Genomic DNA, 24,185 nt, shown 5'->3' with positions numbered 1-24,185 from the left:
TCTCAGGCAAATTCTTCTGGAAGCTAAAAATTACCTCTCAATTTAAAAAAACAATCAGAACTTGTATTCTTCAGGACAGGGCAGCACATTCTCACACTGCCTGACGGCACAGACGCTGAGGGACAGTACCTGTTTCTTTGTTAATTACTTAAGAGACAGGGAGGGTGCCGGTATTCTCAAATAGTGTTCTTAGAAAAATGTGTGTCACAGGCAAGACTGAAAGACTTATATATCCCATGAATAGTTGTTTTCCCCAGAAAAACATCACCACTTGCAATATTTCTTTAGAATAAAACAGTTTGCTCAGGAGAAAAGCAAAGAACTCCTGGGAGAATCGATTCAAAGGAGAAACCCAGAGCGTCTCATCCGCTCCTACCGCACCACTGAAGACACGTCCTCATGCGCTTCCAGCCAGGGCTGGCGATTTCCAGGCATGCAGGGCCCATCCGGGGCGCAACCCCGAGCCCCACGCGCTCGGTCGCCTTCTCCACCCACCCGCACCTGCCTGTGTGCTTGCTGCAGAGAACACACCACCACGCTGTGTGTCTGTGCCCCGTGGCTGGGACCAGGGACAAAAGAGGGCTCTCCTGTGTGTCTGACTCCGCTGATGGGCTGACGGACTCACTTACTGACTCATCCACTCCCCAGGCACTGACCAAGTGCCTCACGGTGTGTGCTGAGCACAGATGTGAGAAAAAGCTTGAAGAAGGTATTCCCTGCTCCTGGGGAACGGTGCTCTAGGAACAGTTGAACTACTGCAAACACAGTACGTTTTCTCTTTTCAATTTCGAGAAAGAAGTCATACTAAAATATAGGACAATCAGTTAGAAGTAACAGAGTCTCATGCTATTCACGCATGGAGGCACCAGAAATTACTCACGAATGCTCACCTCTGACCCAGTAAATAAGGCTCTATCACAGTAACACGGGAAGCGTTCACAACATCTCTACATTCACTGCTCAACTGTGGATTATAATTAAAAAAAAAGAAGCCACACTATCATAAATGTAATGTGAAATGAAAAAAATTTAAAGTGGCTGTCTGTTTTCCAACAATCTAGTTTGCTGTGTTATGCATCTAACAAATTACAGATAAATGTAAAGCAACAGAAGCGATCAGTGTGGTGTCTACCAGGCAGAAGCCTGATGGCCCTCACCCCAAAGGCGGCGGGAGGCCCCGGGGCCACGCTCTGAGCAAGGTCCCGAGAGGCAGGGCCGCGGTGCGTGTAGGACGGGACAGTCATGCTCGCGGCCGGCCCACCACTTTTGGCCACTTTTCTTCCCCTTGTGAAATTTCACAACATTAAACATATTCAAACTCAAGGTAAACCACGGACAAGCATCCTGGGTAAAACAGTACCAGACAAGCATCCTGGGTAAAACAGTACCAGCATGGTAAGAAAATAAAACTTCACCCAAGAGGAGGCGCACAGACCTCTCCTGTGGAAAAGCTGCCTGTATCAGACGCAGTCTGGACAGTGAGATGTACAGCTAATAACGGGAAGGGCAGGGGTGGAGATTCCCGATTCACCCTGACGCTGACACTGCTGGCGCCGAAGCTCCCAGTGCACGCCTCTCACCCCAGGGCCAGGCTTGCAGGTCAGGAACCGTAAGCTTGGTCAGTTCTGACCTCGTGAACCAGGAAACCGCAGGTTTACTTCACAGTCTGTGACCTCTGCAGACCCTGCTCTAAGAACCGGCTCTGGGGAGAGCCTCCTGGAGGCGCTGCTGCGGGGTGTGGGGGCCCCCGAGAACAGCTCCAGGCTGAAGGCCAGTGGGGGAGGCAGTGGGAGGGCTCCTCCCCACGTTTATAAAGGGGGGGATCTTAACCCAGGGCGTTCCAAAGCCGCTGCCAGGAAAGGCCGCCAGCCACGGGGCCTGCCCCGGACTCAGCCCAGAGACACTCCTGCCTCAGGTGCCCTCTGGGACGTGCCTCCCACATGCCAATGTCCACGGAAGGGAGAAACTGAGTCATCTGAGGGGAAAAGAGGTGTCTTTCAACATTTCTGATTCAAACCACAAGTTGTACGTTTTACTTTTATGAACCTATTCCCCTACCCAATATTTGGTGAAATATATCTCATTATTATCCTTCTTATCACAAATAGAACTTCCCATTGTTTTTACCATTACAATTAAAATAAATGTGAATAATTGGTTTCACCAAATTTTAATCCCCAAATTCCAAGGGTGTATTTGAAATTATTACCTTCCAAAAGAGGATGCTGCAGTGCCGACAGAAATGTAAAGTGTCCCCATACTGCTCTCGGGTTGGGTAATACTTCTGAAGGGCAAAATACGTGCGCTTCCATTCAACGTGACCTTCTTCTGAGAGGACCAAATGTCTACAAAACTGGACAAAACAAGTTCTGTTCAGAACCAGCAGATGGTCTTCACAGCATAGTACTAGGTACAAAGCGATTTTAAAAGGAAGTGCATGAAACATTCAATTATTTGATCAAATAAATCATGGAATACCATGCAGCTGTTAAACAGATTTACATGTTCTGATCTGATGTCCATGATATATTATTAAGTTAAAAATAAGTTACACACATTATATATCTGATGAGGGACTTGTATCGAGAATAGACAAAGAACACTTAAGACTCAGTAATAAAAAGACAACCCAATTAAAAAATGGACAAAGGATTGGAAAAGACATTTCTCCAAAGACATACAAATGGCCCATAAACACATGAAAAGATGCTCACCATCTCAGTCATCAGGGAAATGGAATGAGATACCACTTCACACGCACTAGGGTAGCTATAATCAAAACATCAGATAGCAAGTGTGGACAAGGACCCGGAGAAATTGAACCACATACACTGCTGGTGGGAACAGAAAATGGTGCAGCTATGCTGGAAACAGTTTAGCAGCTCCTCAAAAATTTAAATCTACAGTTACCATTTGATCTAGAATTTCCACTCCTAGGACAAATGTCCACACAAAATGGTGTACACCCATGCTCAGAGCAGTATGATTTGTGACAGCCACAGGGGGAAACAACCCACGTGTCCGTCAACTGATGAAGAGAGAAACAGGATGTGATCTGTGCGTGGAACGGAGCGTTAAGGAGCCATGGAAAGGCCTGGGGCACTAACACTCTTTCAACGTGGGTGAGCCTTGAGGACCATGCGCCCAGGGGAAGAGGCCAGTCACATGAGGCCCAGAGATGACATCCACTCACAGCAAACATCCACGTGGGGACATCCAGGGAGACTGAGGTAGACCCAGGATGGCTTAGGGCTGGGCCGAGAGCTGTGGGGTTTCTTTCTGAGGTGATGAAAATGTCCTAAGATTGACTGTTGTGTGTATATCTCAATAAAGGTGTAGAAGAATGTTACAGAGTGGCATGATTTCAGTTACAGGAAAATATCAGTGCACAGCTAGATACACGTTATGTCTGTGTTGGTGGAAAACCCGAGCACCATGCACACGCTGAAGGATCAGCAGAGGCTGCCCTGGGGGAGGAGGCCTTGTGCTCTCTGGACACTGCTAGTCTTGATGACTGCAGTTGCAATGAGCATGTTCTACTTTTTATAATGAAAACAACCACGTGGATAATATACACACACTTGTCATGACTTCTGAGGACTTTGTTTTGAAATTACGATGGAGTCAATAAGAAAATTCTTGTTTCTAACAGCATTTGCAGAGGACAGCTTGGAAAATAAAGAAAAGCAGTTAACGGCCTGGTTATATTAACTTCTGTATCCTCCAAGCAGTGCTAAACCTCAGTTCCTAGAGAGAAAAACCACTTGTGTCTCACTTCTACTTCTCATGACCCTGGGCCACATGGGCATTCATCTGGGAGAGCCCCGTTGTTTTCTCCTCAACAACCAACCTCGATTCTTCTGAACTCAAACCCGACATCTGCACCAGACACTCCAGTCAAGCATCTGGCCACCTTCTCCTTCCAGCGCCACCTCAGATGGACCGCCAGTCCACCTTGCACGCCCACTCAGCCTCACGTGTTGGGAGCTGCCCCACCTCACCATTTCCATGAAGCTGTGTCTCATATACATGTCATTTTAGTGTCATTTACCATTGGCTACTGAGCCCCAAAAAACAGATAATTTTTTCTGGACGCTGTGTTTTGATATTGGGTCAATAAAACGTGCACAAAATGCACTGTGAGTGCTAACTGCTAATGACAACTGTATGACATTAAACACAGGTGCAGAAGACACAAGTGCTCTAACGTGGTTTCTTTAAGGAAAAGCAAGGGTCTCACAAATGGTCAACAGATACTCTCTGAAATGCCCGACAGGCCCTCTGATTAACACCTAAGTAAACAGCTGGGGCCTGAACTTGGCGAGGGAGGTGAGAGCACACGCAGGAGCAGTAGGCAGCTACGCCATGTGTGACCCAGCACACCCGGGGCCTCCTGGCTCCCAGTCCACAGAACGGCCGTCTCCATCCTAGACATACCTTCATCCCCCTTCCCTCCAAAACGCTCAACAGCCCCACTGCCTATGCTGACTAGAATTCAACCTACTTTCTTCCCTCTTCCAATTAACCCTGACTTCACTGCTTCTCCCCAGCACGCCCACCTGACGGAGTGTCTCCCAGGGTCCCCACAGCCTCTGCAGGACTGAATCGACGGGCTCTTCCTAGGGTTCTCCTTAGCTGAGGCCCTCTCTTGGGCTCTCGGGGACGCTGCATCCTTGCAGGTTGTGCTCCTTGACTCGGCTGCTAGAGCTGCTCCTCACGGCTCTCCAGACTGCCTCATCTTCTGGTCCTCCTCTCCAGGCGAGCCCGTCGAGGGACCCGTCGAGCCCGTCGACCACCACTTCTGTGCTGGTCCCTCTCAATCTGTGTGTCCAGCTCAGACCTTTCCTCAGGACACCCACTGCCCTCTTGACTTGTTTCCCTCAGATATCTGGAGGGCACCCCAAACCCCACCTGCCTCCAGTTGTCACTCCTCCCGCCAGCCTGGCCGCCCCTCCTCAGGGCATGCACTGCCGCCCACCAGCCCCTCCAGCCGACCTGTCATCCGTCCATTGGCTTCATCTCTCTGCCACGCCAGTCCCTCCCGGCCACCACCCTCTCTTTCTCAGCACGTCTCTCAGTGGGTCTCCCTGCACCCCACTCCCATCTATCCCTCAAACAAAAACAAGAAGGATCTTTTAAATCTGCATGTTGTTCCAAATGCTTCAGTGGCTCTTCTAGGCCCGCTGGGTACAGACTTGGATCTGACGTGGCCACTCAGGCCTCCTGGCTACTGCTCCACCGGCTCCTTCCACTTGCCCGCACCTCCTCAGGCACACAACGCCCTTCCTTCTCCACTCAGGACCCTGACATGCAGAGCTCCCTCTGCCTAGAACCTGCTTATCGCCCACGGAACCTCGATGCCCTCAAGGAATTCCCCTGCCCTGCTCCGTCCTCCAAGAGTGGAGAACGTTCGCCTGTGCGGTGCCTCACCGCGTCTGTCAGTTTCCACCAAACCTGAAGCGAGTGAGATGTGTCATGTCTGTCTCCCCTCTCAACAGAGCCTCCGTGGGAGCAGGACCACACCTGCCCGACCCCGCAGGCACCCCACACACCTGTGTGACGCAGGAGCAAGTACATGAGTCAGCTGCGGTCCAGACACAGCACAGCAGGACAGAACCCTGGACAGCGGATGAGCAAACTGCTTGGGAAGAGACCCCCAGCAAGTGCACACAAACTGTTCCACACCGGTTCCCACGACGGGTTCTCCAAGGACAGGACGCAGGAGGGGACGAGTGTCCCGTGGACACGGAGGAGCGGTGTGCTACCCACTGGTAACAGAAACTAACGGTGTCGTAACTGTGAAAAGGTACGCGACATGGTAAAGGGCAGAACTGGAATTCGAGTCATCAAATTAAGGAGGAAAGATGATAAACCAGTAACTGTGAAACACCTTGACTGCGACAGAGGTAAAAGAGAACTCAGCTCTTGTTCTCTTGTGTTGTTTTGGGTTGTTTTCAGAATCATTGTTCTTTTTCAATATGAAAAATGAACTTCACAAGCTACAGAAGAGAAACCATGAGCGATTTTAATAAATCCTGATTATTAGTAATTCTTTAAAAACACACCTGAAAAACAACACCCCTGCAGTGGCACGCACGAGAGGCCCGCTAGTCAGGCACTGCAGGCGAGAGCGCGGCTCATGGGTGGTCTCTGCACTCACTCACCTGCTTGTCGGCGAAGTGGTACTGGCACAGCTTCTTCCACAGCTGCCTGTCTTCACTGAGCACGGACAGCGCCGGCGTCACCTGGCCCAGGGTGACGATGTCCCAGCCATCCGAGAGTCTGTACAGGATGTTGCTCAGCACGTGCAGGGGAAGGTCACTGAGCGTGAGGCCGTGGTTCACGTGCTGGAAGGAACACACCGGAGGCATTTCACTGAGCACGACACACATCGGCTTCAGTGACACTGAACCCTGACGGCCAGCGAGAATAAACACTTCCAAACATGGCAACAGGAGAGACACCTGAGCCCCCACTGTACCCACACTTCAGAGGGTCAGTGCCCACATCCTCCTCTTGGCAGCGTGTGCGAGGCAGCCGGACGCGGGGCTGCCACAGTGACCAGTGGAGTGTGGAGACACCAGAAGCAGAACAGATGGCTCCTCTACGACCCCTCCACGTGTTCGAGAATTATTTACTAGACGATGACACTTAAAAAGACACACCTGGAAAATGGCAGATTCTGAGCACATGGGATTGAAGAAACAGAGCAACAGACAGCATCTGGGGCCCGGGCAGAGGGGCCCGGCCTCAGTCAGCACACTGCGCTCTGGGTCCGCACCTCGGCCACGGCCTGGGGCCGGGACAACGCGTGAGTGTTAATGGGCACAGTCTTTTCAACTCAGTGTCCAGGGAGGGAGACTAACCTCGTCAAGGTCCCTCCTGGCTTTGAATCTCTGGCTTCAAATTCACGAGCCCTGTGCTCCCTCACACAGGCCTGTGTGGACGTGACGTGTTCACCCCAGAAAGGCTGCCAGAGTGAAGGCCACACGAATACGCACACATGGAGGGCAAAGGCTGCCTGTGCCAGGAGGGATCTCAGCCTGACCCGCTTTGGGCTCACACCCTCTGAGCCTTGTGTCCCCATGGCACATCCCCAGCTCTCACCAGAAGAGCCTCCGACTGACGTACAGACGGACGGGGGTGTAAAGTTTCGGCAGGAGGGTGGGGGGTCTGACCCCCTGCAGGGGCCTGGCCAGCTGTGCACACAGACCCCTGCTGGGCCGCACACCTGCTTCCAATGAGAAGGGTGAATGGTTTCCTTGTCCGCAGCTGGTCAGCCCCGAGGACGACTGGCTGCCTTCTAGGACCCTAGCGCCCTGTACATAGTGGACATTCACGGAGGAATTAACTCCTCGAGTCTGGTGCCAGGAATCGCTTGACATCTCCTTCCACTCCCCGTCTCCATCTTCCAGCTGTGGAAATGCTCTCCCAGCCCTTCAGAAACACGAACTGCCGGAGGCCTCCTGTGCGTCCACATGGGCAACTCGAGGTGGACATTTCTGAGTCACACCCCCACCTTGTGCGAGCGCATCAGGTGTGCTGCTGGACACCATGGGCCCAACACCTGGACGTAACCGCATGGTGTCTGTCACAAGTGTCACTTCACTTCACTCCTCTGCCACCACCCGGACGGCAGCCTTGTAGGGGCGGCCCCTGAGCCGCAGGACCACACGGCGCCCGCAGGCACCAGCAGACGTCCTCTGGTCATGAGCAGGTGACAGGTCACCAGGGACTGAGCACGGCTGAGTGGAGACACAGCAATCCTCCCCCTGCTGTCCACACAGCCAGAGCACATACAAAGATCATGGTGTACATCTATCCCCAACCACCAGTCTCAACATGAGGACAAGAAGTAAGTCTGTTCTGAATGGAGGCTTCACTCTTCCTTCTGAGAAAGCTCTGTATCAGACAGGAGTCCGTAAATATCTGCTGCTAACGTCGCAGGGCTCGGGGGTATGAAGTGGTGGGAAAAGTCCTGTGTGAGTGAGGAGTGACAGATTCCAGCGGGACCATGCAGCAGCTGGTTTTCTGGAAGGGTCCAGGTTTACAGCCCTATTATGACTGTAAACAAGAGAGGACAGCAGAAATGCCGATATTTTCCACCTAAACGGTATCTTGCATTCAAACGTGAGTGGCTCCCAGACAGTCTGTCAGAAACCGCTCACCGTCATGGTCTCTCGTGACCACGAGAAAATGTACAGGGACAGAGGCTCCTCCTCTCTCCCTCCAGGGCCGTCTCGGCTCCTGCATCCAGACAGCACTGCCCCACCCCCCCAGCAGCGAAGCTCTCTGGCCAACAGAAACCTGACTTATGTCCATTCCAACCCCACGAGCCGCGGTCCCTGCTCCTCGTTAGAGGAGAACTGAGGGATAGTGAGTGGAGTGCCCCGTCTGCTGCTGCCCCTCCGCCCTGGCCTTCCCCACGGCGCCCTCCCCAGTGTGGAGCCCACCCTGCTCTCCCCTCCTGACCACATGGAGGAAGTCACCCAGCACTGCCCTATCTCTCCCCGAAGCATCTCCCAAGCATCCTGCCCCCCCACCTTCAGTCCCTCAGGGAGTGCTCCCCACCTGTCAGCTGCATGACGGTGATGGGGTCTGGCCTGCTTCCCCCAGGCTCATCCCCTTGCAGCACTGAGGGGCTCCTCTCAAATGGTGGTCATGGGGTCTGCCTCCCCCAAGCTCATCTCCTCCCGGCACCAGGGCTCTCCTCTCAAACGGTGGTCACGGGGGTCTGCCTCCCTCAGGCTCATCCCCTCGAGGCATCTGGGGGGCTCCTCTCAAATGGTGGTCACGGGGGTCTGCCTCCCCCAGGCTCATTCCTTCGTGGCACCTGGGGTGCTCCTCTCAAATGCGGATGTCTCCATGACCCTCGCACTGGAAACAGCCGGGGCTCCTCGCACCCAGCGGCTACAGCCTCACCTTGCAGTCTAGCCTTGAGTCCTGGCCGGGCCTTACCTCTCACGCCCTCTTCCAGGCACCCTGGGCACCCAGCGCACCTGTGCCTCCCCCTCCACGCAGGTCCCCATGCCTCAGGCCACGCAGTTCTCTCTGCCCGAAGGCCTGATGTCCCCTGGTTTTGCAGTGGCGGGCTGGAGCTGGCCCCTACTGGCTCCCGGAAACCAATTCTGCGAGCCAGCTGACTTGGTGCTTGAAATCAGGCAGGTGGGAAACTGACAAACGCTACAAACCAGGGCTTTTAAAAGCCCCCGAGAGTCAGGTGTGGAGCACTGACCAGCCCACCACCCCCTGCGTAGCTTCTACTCATGATGCTCTGCATGGGCATCTCTGCTGGACACTGCCCCAGCCCGAGCCCCAGGGCGTGGTCCATGACCATCTCCCCTGGGCACTCTGAGGCCCTGGGTAAAGCCATGCCTACTGACCAACGTGCCCCCACCTCACGATGGTCCTGGCATACAGCAGTTGTCTAATAAGTGCTTACTGAGTGAGGTCCTACGTGGGGTCCCCGAGAAGATACAAGAAGATATAGACACGACAGCACGTCAGCTTTATCAGCACCACCACACCTTCACACGCAGCTTAAAAGCACAGCACACTTGTTTGAGGAGCAGAAGAAGAGAGTCTGGGGTTTCCTTTTCATTCGCACACTGCTCACAAGCCAACGTCTCAAGGAGACAGGAGCAGGCACACATCTCCAGCGGGAGAGACTTCACCACGTCACCTCCGACGCGGGCAGCGGCTGGGCTGTTCCTGAACCCGCCGAGTGGCACCCGTGTGCCGGGGCCGCCAATGCTCAGTAAAGCACCAGCACTTGTTATGGAGGATTAAAAACCAGCCTTTTTATAAGATTAAGTCATAAAAATGAATCCACTCAATGCAGCCTGAAGACACTACCAAGATCCTTGGAAATGTTAACACAGAATTATTTGCTTCTCCTTTCTGCGCTCTCTGCTCCGTCTCCCTATGGCTACACCCCACATACTTCTGCCTGGATATGGGGTGGTTCTTCGTCTTTTTCACTGTGGAGATTCTGACTAGAACACTGACGACCTGCAAGTTCAGGAACCACCAGACTTACAGGGGACGCCGGACGGTCACAGGAGAAAGCTGTGTGGCCTCCTCGCGCAGCCAACACACCCCTCACACCAAAGATGAGCTGAGTACAACTTTCATGAAAAGTTTAAAGGTACTTTAAACTCGGTAGTCTGATGGCACACAGTAAATCTTAATTTTATTTCTAATAAGCCACCAAGAAATTAAAGGAAAACTGTCATTTTTTCCCAGAAGAAATTTTTTAAAAAGAGAAAGTAGAGGCTTGACACGACAGACATGGCTTCTTTCTGCTGTTTCCCGGTCACAATATCGGGTGGTGGGGACTTCTTAATGAGCAGTGACAGATTTTATTGCCCAGACGCATATATAGACGTCACTCCCAGATGAGTGGATCCATAAACTCGCAGAGTGGACCAACTGCTGGAGTAAGACAAGGAGAAGCCTTTCTGATGTTCTTAGAAAGCTTTCGACGCCACGCAAGGCTTCTACGTACTTCTCGGGGGTATGGGAACTTTGATTTAAGGGTTATCAAGCTGTCTCTTGTTAGAAGAATGTAGAAGAAAAGACGAACGCCGGCTCATGGAGCAAACTGGCGACTGCGTCCCGGGAGGCTGAGCTGATCTCAACTGCACGCGGTCTCTTGGCTTCTGCTGTCCGTGAGCTGGGAGTTCTGGGCTGTGCCTCCCTGCCCTCCATCGCTCGTGTCCCCTTAAAACTGGCTATGAATCGACACGAGGCAGCAGTTCACCCCCAGCCAGCACCCTCCACGAAGCACCTCCGACCAGTGTGGCCAACAGGTCTGACACCCGCGAGTGCAGCCAAGCTACTGGACGCAGGAGGGTGACTCTGACCAACCACACCACCAGTGCTGACCCAGCTCGGGTCCAACGCCCAGCTCACCACAGAGCCACAGCCTGCCTCCATGTGGAGCACCATCGATGGGGCCCAAGGAGCTGAGGGACGCGACCAAGACACCAGCACCCGGCCACCGAGTGCAGGGCTGTCTCCAAGTCTGGACAGGACACAACCGTGCTCTGTGCTGTCCTCAGCTTTCTTTACCTGCTCCAGGACATCCTTACTTTCCTTTCTGCACCTTGCTCCTCCCACATGATCAGCACGCCGGCATGGTGACACCAGGCTCTCCAGCCTGGGCAGGGCAGTGACCTCGGAGCACCAGGGTGGGGGGTGCCCTCCTCCCAGTCCCTGTCCCCTCGCGTGGCTCTCAGCCGCCCTGGTGGGGCAGCTGGGTCACACCGTTCCCCTCACATCTCTCCCTGGCCCTCCTCCACATTGGTGTGGGTGGGAGGGAAGATCCGACAGGAAGCTGATGACACGCTGACGCCCGTGTCTGCTCCCCCTGCCCACCAGGGCGAGGACGAAGGAGTTGCGTGGCTTCCTCCCTTCGAGGGCCCTCCCAACCGGGCTGAGGCTGTCATGCCCCGTTTCCCTCTGATGACGCACAGCAGCTGGCCCTCCAGAACGTCCCAGCCAAGCGCCCCTTCCTCAGGAATCCTGACCCTCACACTCCACCACTGACAAGCACAGACTGCCCGCCCCAGAGCTCCCCAGCTGAGGTGGCATTGCCACTTGACTCGGCTACACGAGGACCAGCGGGGCCCCACAGCAAACCATGTCCGAGTGTCTCACAGATGGACGTGGACAACACGAACCCTCCCCCGTGAGGCTTCGGTGAGAGCGGGCAGAGCCGGACCACAGAGAGCTCCAGACCACCGTGGGGCACGTCCCAGACGCGCTCACATCGAGTCCGTGCAGCGCTTACTGACACTGAACGCTGGCCTCCTCATTTTAACTTCAGACCCAGTCCTCTTTTTGTAAGTCTCATGTTTAGATGGCAAATAAATGGCCCAAATTTAAGGTATTCCAGGGTCACTTCTGAAACAACAACCTCAACGTGGAGCCCCAGCACAGGGATAAGCTCAACCAGGAGAGTAGTTTATCCTTCAGGCCTGAGATGTACATTCCGTTATTCTTTCTCTTACAGAGTACGAGAGAGAAATAAAACACACCCTAGACACCTACTTTAGTCCACGGTGTTAATATTTTTCTGGTTGAAACTAGTTATCAGAATAAACAAAAAACAAGAAAACAACTGACATGATTTACACCTTCTTTTCCCCAGGTTCACTTTGGCAAAGAACTACAAACACACAGGTGTACACAACACACAACAAGAAGAAGACAGCAAGCAAGAGGAGAAGCAACAACTAGATAACAGAGAATTATTGGCAGTACAATTTAGCCTTCATTTATTGAATGTTATTTTAGCCTGAAACACCTAATTTCCTTTAAAGGCAAATTAATTTACCACTTCATCACCCATAGGATCAGCTCTTTTTAATGATTACTGTCTTCACTGTCTTTCCAACAACTATAAGCCATTACAACAACTATAAGCCATCCAACAACTATAACCCCTAACCCTAACCCTAACCCCTAACCCTAACCCTAACCCTAATCCCTAACCCTAACCCTAACCCTAACCCTAATCCTAATCTATCTTAAAAAAATTTAACGAATACTTATGAAAAGGTAAAGAAAAAGAATCTTTCAAAACACTGTAACACTCTTTCACGTACACTTAGAAGACACGACGACTTTTCTCACATAAAAACAGAGTAATCGTTTTTAGGCCAAGAAATCCATACCTTAGTCATCTGAAGATTCTGCAGCTGCTGCTGCCAGGTGAGAATGGTTTCCAGTCGGCAGAGCCAGATATTTATATTTCCCACCAACACGGACTTCCCTTCCCCTCTGATCAGAATGCAAAGGGTGGAGCTCAGGTCTTGGAGGAGATCCTTGATGAGGCGAGGATTTTGGTGGTCATCGAGAACTGGGATCAACAAACAAAACCACGGATTGATACAGTTCACCGCCACTGTTAAAAATGATCCGGAGTCCCTCGACAAACAGCACAAGTCAACAAAATGTGGCGTGTACGGCACACATGATGGAGTACTATTCAGCCTTAAATGGGAAGGAAATTCTGACACATGCCACAACAGGGATGAAGCCTGAGGACATTATAGTAAGTGAAATAAGCCATCACAAAAGGACAGACACTGTGGATTCCACTTACATGAGGTCCCTAGAGGAGTCAAATCCAGAGACAGGAAGTAGGTGGTGGTGCCAGGGGCCGGGGAGGGAGTGTTTAACGGGGACAGAGTTTCAGTTTGGGAAGATGGGAAAGTTCTGGAGATGGACGGTGGGGATGGTTGTACAACAGTGTGAATGTATTTAATGCCACTGAACTGTACACTTAAAAATGGTTAAAATGGTAAATTTTACGTTATGTATATTTTAACACAATAAAAAACAATGGTCTAATTTCACTGCAACCCCAAAGTGGCATCATTTTTGAGATATCACAAGTATGGTGAGATTAAAAAAACCTAAAATATTGCCTGTTACTGTATTTTCAGTTAAGTCTACAATTTTACCTCTAAATGCATCAGTCTCTATTTTCTTTTATACTTATCATAAAGAGAACTGATATTTAAAAATGGCTTATACATACAGTCCAATTCATATATATGCATAAACTCATGGTGTGAAATTTAAAGTTCCACTTATTATTAGCCCCTAATTAACCAAGACAAACATTAAATTAAAAAGAAAATTACAGTCTTATTTGATGCCTAACTGACTAAGTCACAGCCTTGCTCATTATGGAAACATTATACAGCTGAAGTGACTGTGACTGATTAACCATGAAAAGGTAAAATATCTTTTTAAAACTCAGGGATTAATTATCTTTCTTATTATAACACATTCCTTTGTATGCAAAAGCAACTTTAAAAAATGTAAACAACAGTAACAGAACATTAAGAAGTGGAGGGACCAACCCCTATTCTTGTCTCAATACTATCGAGTTCTTTGACATTATTGTTTTTGACAACATACACACTGGGGAAACATTTTTAAGAAATCCCATCTCCTTGCACTAAATTTCTAATTAAGATTTAGGTTATTAAAAATATCAGCCATCGTCTTACCCTTTCGAACGATTTTATCCAAAATGTTGAAGTAATTCTTCTGTGCAACACCACTCAATGAAGTTAACTGGGATTTTGCAATTAGCTGCAAGAGCTTAAAAGAAAGAGGAAACAGGCTCAGCACAGGTCCGTTCAACATGGACACACAACCACAGTGACTAGACCCACACAGGGTGAGGACCTGCTGACGGGGAAGAGCGGGCCCCCTGACTTGCTCTCCCTGTAAGACTGCACGTTTGTTACTTCCTCTCTGGCATGTAAGGATTCTCCCAGGACGTGACACACTTATCATTCTGGGTCAGTTTCCCCAGCACACAGGCTGCTCTTTCAAATGCAGGTTCAAGGCTCTTTCCACCTCAGGAGAGTTTTCTTGGACGTTATCTTTAGATATTTGGTTGTCCCATTGTTTTACTTTCCTCTCTGAAGATTGCAGTCGTCAATATGCTGGATCTCCTCTTACCGTCGTCTGCAGCTGTGATTTTCTTTACATTCACTCTTACTGTTGGGTTTTGATGAGTTGTCTCATTTCTGTGGCCTCTGTCCCATCCTGTGTCCCCATAGTGTCCGCCTTCTCCTGGGCCCTTCCAGGCCCCTCGCCTCTCTAGGATGCCTCTCACAGCTGTCTCCTGCTGCTCGAGGGCGCGCACTAACACATCTCGCTTGGTTCCCAGCGTTTCTGCACTGGGGTCTGCCTCCACAGTGCGGTTTCTGTCCTCACTCCCAATGGACCGTCAGGGCGTGGCCCCCGCACCCCGCCTCCCTGACACGTTTCCTGGTGCTCCACACCTGTCAGGCTGGCTGCTCTTTCCCACCTCTTCCTTAGTAAATGTGATGCTGTGTCAGCACCCTCTCTGTCAGTACTCGTTCCTGAGTGAGGGCCGACTTCCCAGATCACTTACTCTGCAGGAGGCTCCCGGGGGAAGGCAGGGGAGCTTCCTCAGCCTGAATGCTGTCCCCTCTCTCCGCCACTGCAGGAAAGCTGGTTTTCACACATATGGCTCGTCTGTATGATTCCTGGGTAGCCCCACAGCCCACCTCTCCGTCTAACTGGGTCTCAGAAGTCTTTTGTGGTCAGCCCTCTTCCCTGTAATCTCCTCACTTGCTGTAAGCAAGGAACTTAGCATCCGTCAGCTCTGCCGTGCAGGCCAGGCCTCTTCCCAGATCTGCCCCTGCTGGGTGTTTTTGCCAACCTGAACACATCTACTCACCTCTTCTTGTACTGGTTCTGCCCAATCATAGCTGCTTTTGGTAAGCCTTAAATATATTTAGAATCTGTGAATTACATCTGCCTCCTATTTCTCTGAAAAAGGAATTTTTCATCTGCTCCTTCCAATTCTCCTTGCTGCCTTTGATGACTTTCAGAGGGAGAAACGAAAACGCTAACTCACATACTCACACAGCCATGTTGACTGTAGAAGTCCAAAAATAACATTATAAATACAACAGTCACATGATAATCTTCAGGAAAAAAATCATTCTGCAACTTCTAATATATTACAGAAAAAGTGTCCTAGGGCCGGCCCTGTGGCTTAGTGGTTAAGTGCGCGCGCTCCACTGCTGGCAGCCTGGGTTCGGATCCTGGGCGCACACCAACGCACCGCTTCTCCGGCCATGCTGAGGCCGTGTCCCACATACAGCAACTAGAAGGATGTGCAGCTGTGACAGACAACTATCTACTGGGGCTTTGGGGGGAAAATAAATAAATAAATAAATAAAAGTGTCTCATATTGCAGTGATTACAGAAACACGGTACTTCACAGCCTTGGCCAGAGATCACAACAAACACGCCCGTGAAGCCAGGCTGCAGTGTCCATCCTGCTTCTTCATCTTTTCAAGTGAGCTCAGTATCATCATCAGATGTCTCCCTATCTGACCCTCCTCACCATCAGCACCACTTTGTGCTGAAGAACATCCCCTTCTCCTGCCTGAGTTTAGAACCCAGCTGGAGACAAAGAATTCAGGCCGACTGAGCTGTAAGATCAGCTTGACCCCTAACAAAAGCTGGACTGGGATGTGACTTGGATTTGCAGCCACAATGGGCTTCCTGGTCCTGACCTGAGAGAGGCTCGGGCGGCCAGCCAGGGGCATCATTTAATCACCAAAACCTTCCAGACGGGCTTCTTGCTCCTGTAACACTTAGGACATGAGAGAAACAGACCAGAATATGCAAATGAATTTTTCTTCTATTCCTCAAAGAAAAACGAGAGAAGAAAGAGGAGAGTTACCCAGCCCTCCTCTCACCACCAGGAGTGAGGGCAGAGGCTGCAGTGTTACGCCAATGCGGTGGTTCTCAGAGTGCTGTCCAGGGGCCCTTCCGCAGCACCACTCAGACGTCACTCTCCCTTCCAGTCTCACTCTCTCCTAAGTGTGCAGGGAAGTGTTCCAGAGGCTGCACGACGTGCGGTGCCGCAGCACACTGAACTCAGGGGCAGACTGAGAACTCAGCCGTCGTCTATTACAGCAGACACTAAGAGGATTTGCAAGGGTGTGAGACAACGCCACTCTGTATGTTTAAATTTCCATGTGGTAAATGTTAATACATGTGACTCACATACTCGAAGTCTCTTTGGGGTCCTCAGTAATTCCAGAGTGAAAAGGTCCCTGAGACCAAGTTTGAGGACTCTGCTTTAATGGACTTCCTTCACCCATGGGGAATGAGTGTCCCAGGGAACAAGTCTTCCTAACCACCCCTCCCATCACCAACATACACTACAGTTTTCTGATACCATGTAAAAAATCCTTTACAACAAGACTTTCACATCCCTGGCAGAAGGCTCGGGGTTAGCACGGCTGCTTAGGTAGTTATCCACAGAGGACTGGACAAAGGACGGACACCCACCAGAAGGACCATCAACTGTTATATGCAAACACCGAGAAAACATGAGTGGCAGTGTTTAACAGGTGACAAAGTGAAATTTTAGGTTAAAATGGTAATTAAGAGGAAAAGGCAAAAGATATAATTTACAAAGAAAATACAACCAGGCAGCCTCTATTTAGCTAGATATATGAAGCAAAATCTGTTGGAAATTTAATGAAAATTTGTTAAAAGTACAAATATTGGGCCAGGCCCAGCGGCCTAGTGGTTAAATTCGGCACGCTCTGCTTTGGCAGCCCGGATTTGAGGGTTTAGATCCCAGACGCAGACCTGCACCACTCATCCTGGGCACCTTTCCTGGACGGCCCACCCTAGTCCACCCTCTAGCTGCATGACTCCCCAGTTAAACTCTGTCTCCACCACTAGACTGACTCCACGATGGGAGAGCTGAGCCTCATTTTGTCACCACGGTTTCCCCAGCAGGTTAATGCTGACACATAGGACAAAAATGCAGTGAAAGTGATAGAAAGGTGTGCCATTTAGAAGGACAGCCAGGAACCTAGGGTCTATCCACTGTGAGAGAGAGATAAAACCCTATCTGTCCTCGTCACCCACATGCCCTTCTGTCACCAGACGCACTCAGATGACTGTTTCCACCTCTGTACTTGTCCTCTTCCTGCTCACTCCCTATACCCTCCGTCCTTGGCTCCTGACCACTCAGCCCTCCTGACCACTGGTGGGGAGTGTCCAGCGCATGGAGAAGTCAGAGACGAGATGCTAGGCAGCCAGTGGTCCGCACAGTGTGTGAGCACTCAGCCCGGAGCTGGGCCGTCCAGCAGAGGTGGCTGTTGTGTGCACTGTGGGCCATTCAGAGCTCCCGTGGTGTCCGCATGGCTTCCAAGTCAGGCGGTCAGTCTCCGCCGCCATTCACACCCGCATCTTACTCCAGAGCCACAGCTCACAACCACGACATCCCAACCTGTGTATCCTCCTGGTCAAATGACTCAACAACCCCTTTGAGAAATCCGGTTTCCACTGCTAAGCTTTCTTCTAAGTCATAAAGTCGTTGAAATGCCCTTTCAGAACACTGTAGAGGCTTTGGGAAAATCCTACCCCTTTAGTGAAATGTTTCTGAATGGAGAAATACTATTCTGTATGATCCCATCTTGTCTAAACATGACTCTTCCACACTCACTTCTCATTAAACAGCCTAATAAATCCATTTGTTAACCATACGTAAGCATATCCATTTATTTATTAATATTTCCTAATCTATTGTGACTAAGGGATTAATAAATTCCTTCGCCATGATCCCATACCAGTAGGGATTTAAATACGTTACAGATGGCAGGCTTACCAATACTGCTAGCAAGTCCTGATAAATTCAAGACTAAACTTCCACTCCAAACTTCTTTATTTTGACAACTGAAACAATTTATCATTGAACACTAAACTCTAACACTAATTTTTATTCAGAAACTATGTGGTAATTATTGATTAGTCTCAGTCTAACTGCTAATTTTAGATGAACAAAAGGATTTCATATAAAATGTTAATTGAAAAATACATACTATTAATTTTTTTCACATAAATTCTTAGGGAAAATATTACTGAATGCCACTAGAAACATTAGGAAATTTTTTACCAGGCATTTCAAAAAGATGCTTCTCCATTTCTTGTTTACAGCTGTTCTAACACTGAGTGACTTTACGGACGACTCAGCAGTAATTATGGGAAGCCGTCTTACTGAGCAGAACTGCAGGAGGATCGTCTCAGCTGTGGCTGTCAGTGCTGCTATAGGCACTTAAGACAGGAAAGAAACACCAAACACACGGCTCCTCTTGCACAGCCAGCTCACAGTCGGGTCAGTTCAGGGAGCGCTGACTGTGACGCCCATGCTGGCAAACCCGTGTCGGGAGCACGCGGGCCCAGACCACGGTGGCTTGAGGACCTAGTGGGTAACGAGAGGCGGCTCGGTGCCGGGGAGAGCAGCGGGGCCTGTGCGCCACGTCCACACCCGGAGGCCCCGCATCTCCACGGAGGAGGTGGCAGCAGGTGGAGGGAGCAACTCCACAGAGGCGAAGAGACAGAACACACCAAAAGAGCGAACGAGGGAGGGCACCGGGCGAGGCTGCGGAAGGGAACAAGAGGCGGTGGGGAGGGAGCCTGGGCCACACGGCGTGGCCACGGCAGGCGGACCTTAGTCCAGAGCATCGCTGCGGGCTGGTGTTTGTTTCTATCGGAAGGTGGACAAAAGCACCTGTTTTTGGCAGGTAATTCTGCCGGCCTTGTGCAGGGGTCTGAAGGAGCAGGAGGAGGGAGGACCCCCGCCCGGCAGGAGCAAGAGCGACGACGGAGGAGCCGCACGCGGGACTCAGGCAAGGCTGACCTCGCGGAGGCCCAGCGACGCCGGGAGCCTACCGCGCGCGCCAGCACACTTCCTGAACCTACCAGTTCCCTCCGAGCCACCTCGGGGACGGGACACAGAGAAATACAGCGCAAGACCCTCTCGGTGGGTACGTGGACACACGACACATTTTAATTTTCATAGTTACGTATGTGCATTGGAAACAGCGCAGAGAATCTACAACTTCGCAGGGATTCTTGTTCAGGGTGAAGCTAAGGTAGGTACCTCACTTCTTTTTTTTTTTTTTCATAATTTTATTTTATTATTTATTTTTTCCCCCAAAGCCCCAGTAGATAGTTGTATGTCACAGCTGCACATCCTTCTAGTTGCTGTATGTGGGACGCGGCCTCAGCACAGCTGGACAAGCGGTGCGCCAGTGCGTGCCCGGGATCCGAACCCAGGCCGCCAGCAGTGGAGCGTGCACACTTCACCGCCAAGCCACGGGGCCGGCCCTAGGTACCTCACTTCTAAAAAGACATCTGAAGAAAGGCCATTCCGTAAATAATAGTGCGGCATGCAGACAAAACAAAAAGTCCTGAGGTGGTTCAGGTGACTGAAATCATTCAGACACGGGCCCTGGTCTACAGACTTGCCCTCCCACGGAGCACGCAAGGCTCAGAGCCTCCAGAGGCCAGCCAACACAGAGCCTGGACCAGCAGCACGCACAGTCCGACACTGGAACCAGGCGGAATGGTTTTCTCCTCCCGAGTCTCTGCCCTACTCCAGACTTCCACCCACCGCAGGGATGAAATCCCTCTACGTGGCCGAGTGGTCAAGAATTGCTCATATAAAACAACTAAGTACAATCGGAACCATGAATGAGCGACACGGAGAAATATTTATTGTAAAACAGAACTCTCTGCGGACATATGTTTTTCCTGCCTCCTCAATTCTTGACCGTTTTGACAAGGCTGAGTCAAATCTCAGTTCCACCACCTGAGAAGAGAGAACTGACGCAGTTCTGGCCGGTGTGCACGCACCCAAACGAGAACTGAGAACACCGTGGAGGGACCGGCCTCCGTGCAGCGCCGGCACAGCGAGGCTCCCGGGAAGCATGTGGGCCCGAGGAAGCTCCACGTCCTGGTCACACACGGCCCCCAAGCTGCCTAGGACCAAACCCAGCAGGTGAGACGGCCTCAGGCTCAACGTTATTTAATCCCCCCTTTTCCTGTCCTGTCAGTAACACTTTTAAATGCCTAAAAGCCATTACAAGGAAAATCTTTCCCAAGTCTCAAAGTACCATTAAAAACCCAAAATTAACAGCTTCATGAATCATCACTTAACACTTTTCCTATAATAGAAGGAAGGGTAATAAACACAGAGTAATTAATCTTTAAACAAATAAAAGCAAAAACTAAATGGAATATATGGCTAAGACCCTTGCTTGCTCTTTAAATGTAGGCCAAGATAAAAATCTCTTCTAAAAATACCACATTAACAGAGGAAGGCTTTTGTGGAGTTCTGTTTTGTATAAATTTCCTTTTTTCTATTAGTCACTCTATCTCTATTAAGCAGACCCAGGCTCTGTGAAAAACATGCAGGAGAAAATGCACAGGAAATGATTGGGTGAAAAATCCCACAGGGAGGCTCTGCTCTTCTCTTTGTATCCCCGATGGTGTAAGGTCCATGGAGGATCCCAAATCACGGCACGTGTGCTCTGGTGACATCTCTACGAGACAGGAGTGGCGGCTGCAGGTAAGGCAGCTCCTAGAGAAAGCAGTCGCCAGGTCCCACCGGAGCCTGCTGAGGCCCTTCAACCGAGGGACAGCCACGTCAGAGAAACCCCTCATTATTACCGTCTCTCTCCTAAACTCATTCCTTACGTTTTTTCCTACACAGCAAACACAACTTCATGCAGTTGCCAAAAGCATCTTACATATTTTACACTTACAATCTTCAAAACACAGTCAACCCAAAGCATCATCAAAGTGGCTCTGAAATCAAATACTCACCCTGACCACGTAATTGAACCTCCGGATATCCTGAATTGCACTGGAGAAGTCTAAGCGGTTAAAGGCCTCTCCCAAAGTACAGTAGCTGTGCCTCTGGAAAAACAACACGAAAACAGTGAAAATCTGCCAAATTAGTCAGTTAATTGAAATGGACTAACAATTAATGCCAATTAGTCTGTACAAAAATTTTTAAAATTTTGGCAAAGGGCATTTGTTTTTATTCTGAAGGTTTATTCCATATTTAAATAAGAGTAAAATTACAGAAATGCTAAATTTAAGCCATTTATGTATAATCAAGACACTGTGCATTGACATTTTTACAACACTGTTGATATAATGACAAATAGTGATTGAATATCATCGATTTCTTTTGCTGGGGACATGTTTGGGGAAGACAAAATTAAGCCTAAAATCATAAACTAACTGGATGTATTCTAGTCTCTGCAGCTACAGATACAGAAATGATCTGCTTGGCTACCAGGAAGATGTCCCTGTTATAAACATACAAGTTGAAACACTGAGTTCCTCTGCAGGGACCCGCGTACCCCGCAGGTCTGGACGCCTGCCCCACCACACATGGTCAAGGCCGAGAAGCACCTGGGAGGGGGACCTCCGAAACAGCAGGTCCAGGTAGAGAGGGCCAGAGGTGGTGGGATGTGACCATGGGGAGTTCCCAGGCTGGGAGCAGGGGATGCCTGGCACCCAAAACCCAGGAAGCTGGTAATCAGACCCAGAGGTCCAAGAGTCAAAGAGACTTTTTTAGTACTGAAAACAGTGCGATTCTATTTCAGATGTTTTTCCTTAATGACCCTATATTCTGTATGTACGTTAGGTTTCAGGAGTCATTTAAGACACAATCTTCTGTATTTGAAATACTTAGAATATATAAAGAGGTTTTCGATTCAGAGCTGTGGGGATGGATAAATTGGGGATAATCATAGAAAACACAAGAGGACAGATTATTCCTCACATTTCAAACAGATGGTAGGAGAAGGTCTGGAGAGGGCAGCTGGAGTAGAAATATCCCAGTCTCATAAATCAACAAAACATATTTATTTAAAACATTCAATACTTTTACTGATATCTACTATGTGCAAAATATTTTCCTGGGAGCTATGGGGGAAGCAAAGGTTAATTAGATGTAAATGATAATCCGAAATCAATCACAGCCGATATTTCTACTTTAATTTCTTTCTCTTCTCAATGAACAGAATTCTAAATGCTGGTGTGGCAGATCCCTTTCCAAGTAGCCACCCATCTCACAATGGCCTCTCCTTTTTTGGGGGAATTAAATCTGATTCACAGAGCAGACTGCAAATAGCATGTCTGAACCACATGAGCGCACCCACCTTTCTGGGGGCCTGGAACCACAGTGGAGCCTCAGAGGCTGTGGGGCAGCCACAGTCGGCCATGTAGACAAAGCAGCAGAGACCCCGGGGCTTGCATCTGGTGGGAAGACTACAGACGCATGCTGAGACGCAGAGAAGAGCTGGAGAGAGACTGCCGGCTCTCAGTTCCGGGCTCTGACCCCGTCCTGAGCCTGCTTACAACCCTGTTCCTAGGGTCCACGTGACATCCGTGAAGACCCACGATAAATCCCCCGTCGGTTGCTTATGCTCGCCTACATCAGATTCTCTGTTCCGTAATCAGCATGCTAACACAGAGCAAATGCAGTATTTCACAGTCTTTCATAAGCTCAAACTAGGTTAGATTCTGCCCAACACTCTTCTTACAGTGTGTCAGGGTGCATGGTAAGGATCAGAGCAGTTTCCTACCCACTTAACAACATTCACCACCACCAAATAGGTCAAACAAGTTTTCTCTCTCAGAATCTAACCCTTAAGCTTCCAGGAGGCTGAGTTAGTTTCACAACATTCATAATTAACACTTCTGGAACACTTAACTTATGCTAACATAATATATGCTAAACTAATGCTCCCTAAATTATTTCCCCCAACTTCCTCAAAAGAAGGCAAATGTAGAGTTTCTCAGACTGCAAAAGGAAGTAAGCTTCCCGGATACTAAGTAGAGAATAAGGAAACAGAGCTTGACGTGAACTGACAGCTTTAAGGCTCATAAAAATGCTTCAGCCAACTGGGCAAAGGAAAGAAGGGCAAGGGTTCAACCTGCTCTTTGCAGATTCATCCTTAATTACTAACGTCTTATTAGCTACTCTACACAGCACACAAGGGTCACAAATGTTCTCACCTTCCCAGAACACAGGAGAGTGAGGACACATACCTGTGAGCACCAGAGGCTCACTACCAACAGCTTCTGGGGAGAGGCGGGATCTAGGGGTCCACACTCGTTCCGAAACAGGCCTGCTGTCCATTCAGATTCGTACCGGGGCACTAACCACACACTGTGCACACACATACGTACACACACACACACGCACGCACACACACTTGAGAATCACTGTTTGAAAGATCCTCATATGCTTTTATCTGTTAGAATGTAAACTCTAGATTTGATATTGCAAAAGACTTTATTTAATGTGACATTACATATTCAATAAAAACAATACAAAATATACTCATTTATAATAGAATACTTACTTCTCTTGTGCTTTCTTTATGGACATAGATCCATTTTTCACGATAAAAACCTAGAATAGAAATTAACTTTGTTTTTAAAATCTGGTGACATTTAAAAATTAAGATTTTAAGAAACTTCAATAGTTGCATACACTAACAAAATTATCTGACATCATAGAGAGAGGGAATGGTTTTACTTGGTTAAATGTACACAGACTTGCTTTGTTTTCTAACATCAGTTTAAGAGGTCCTGAACCATATTTACATGTAACCAAGTCATAGTAGCTTAGAAGAAAATTAGTGTTATAATGACTGTAATATCAAAACATAAATGCTATATAAATGCAATTATTAATAAATTCTATTAATAAAAAATCCTGTTCTTTTACTGCCCTTATATAGTATTCTATTGAAATAAATTTTTCACATAACTAAAATCCCAAAGAT

General features: G+C 49.4%; 1 protein-coding gene across 3 annotated transcripts in view; it reads right to left on the bottom strand.

Moving 5' to 3' along the window:
• Positions 1 to 24,185, bottom strand: part of FBXO25 (F-box protein 25) — a 67,546-nt gene that overhangs the window by 11,694 nt on the left and 31,667 nt on the right. For 2 of the 3 annotated variants that reach the window (XM_004440588.3, XM_087418261.1), the window contains 6 exons: positions 23,760 to 23,809; positions 21,202 to 21,294; positions 14,028 to 14,121; positions 12,681 to 12,865; positions 6,165 to 6,347; positions 2,210 to 2,353 (listed from right to left, as the gene is read on the bottom strand). In XM_004440588.3, the coding sequence (XP_004440645.1) occupies positions 2,210 to 2,353; positions 6,165 to 6,347; positions 12,681 to 12,865; positions 14,028 to 14,121; positions 21,202 to 21,294; positions 23,760 to 23,809 (749 nt within the window). The remainder of the gene's footprint in view (positions 1 to 2,209; positions 2,354 to 6,164; positions 6,348 to 12,680; positions 12,866 to 14,027; positions 14,122 to 21,201; positions 21,295 to 23,759; positions 23,810 to 24,185) is intronic. The other variant, XM_087418262.1, reaches the window with a different exon arrangement.

Source organism: Ceratotherium simum, chromosome 28, assembly GCF_057802395.1.
Source record: "Ceratotherium simum simum isolate JZ-2026a chromosome 28, ASM5780239v1, whole genome shotgun sequence".
Lineage (NCBI taxonomy): Eukaryota > Metazoa > Chordata > Mammalia > Perissodactyla > Rhinocerotidae > Ceratotherium > Ceratotherium simum.
Note: the sequence above shows the minus strand (reverse complement) of the source record. Positions and strands in the feature narration are given on the sequence as shown.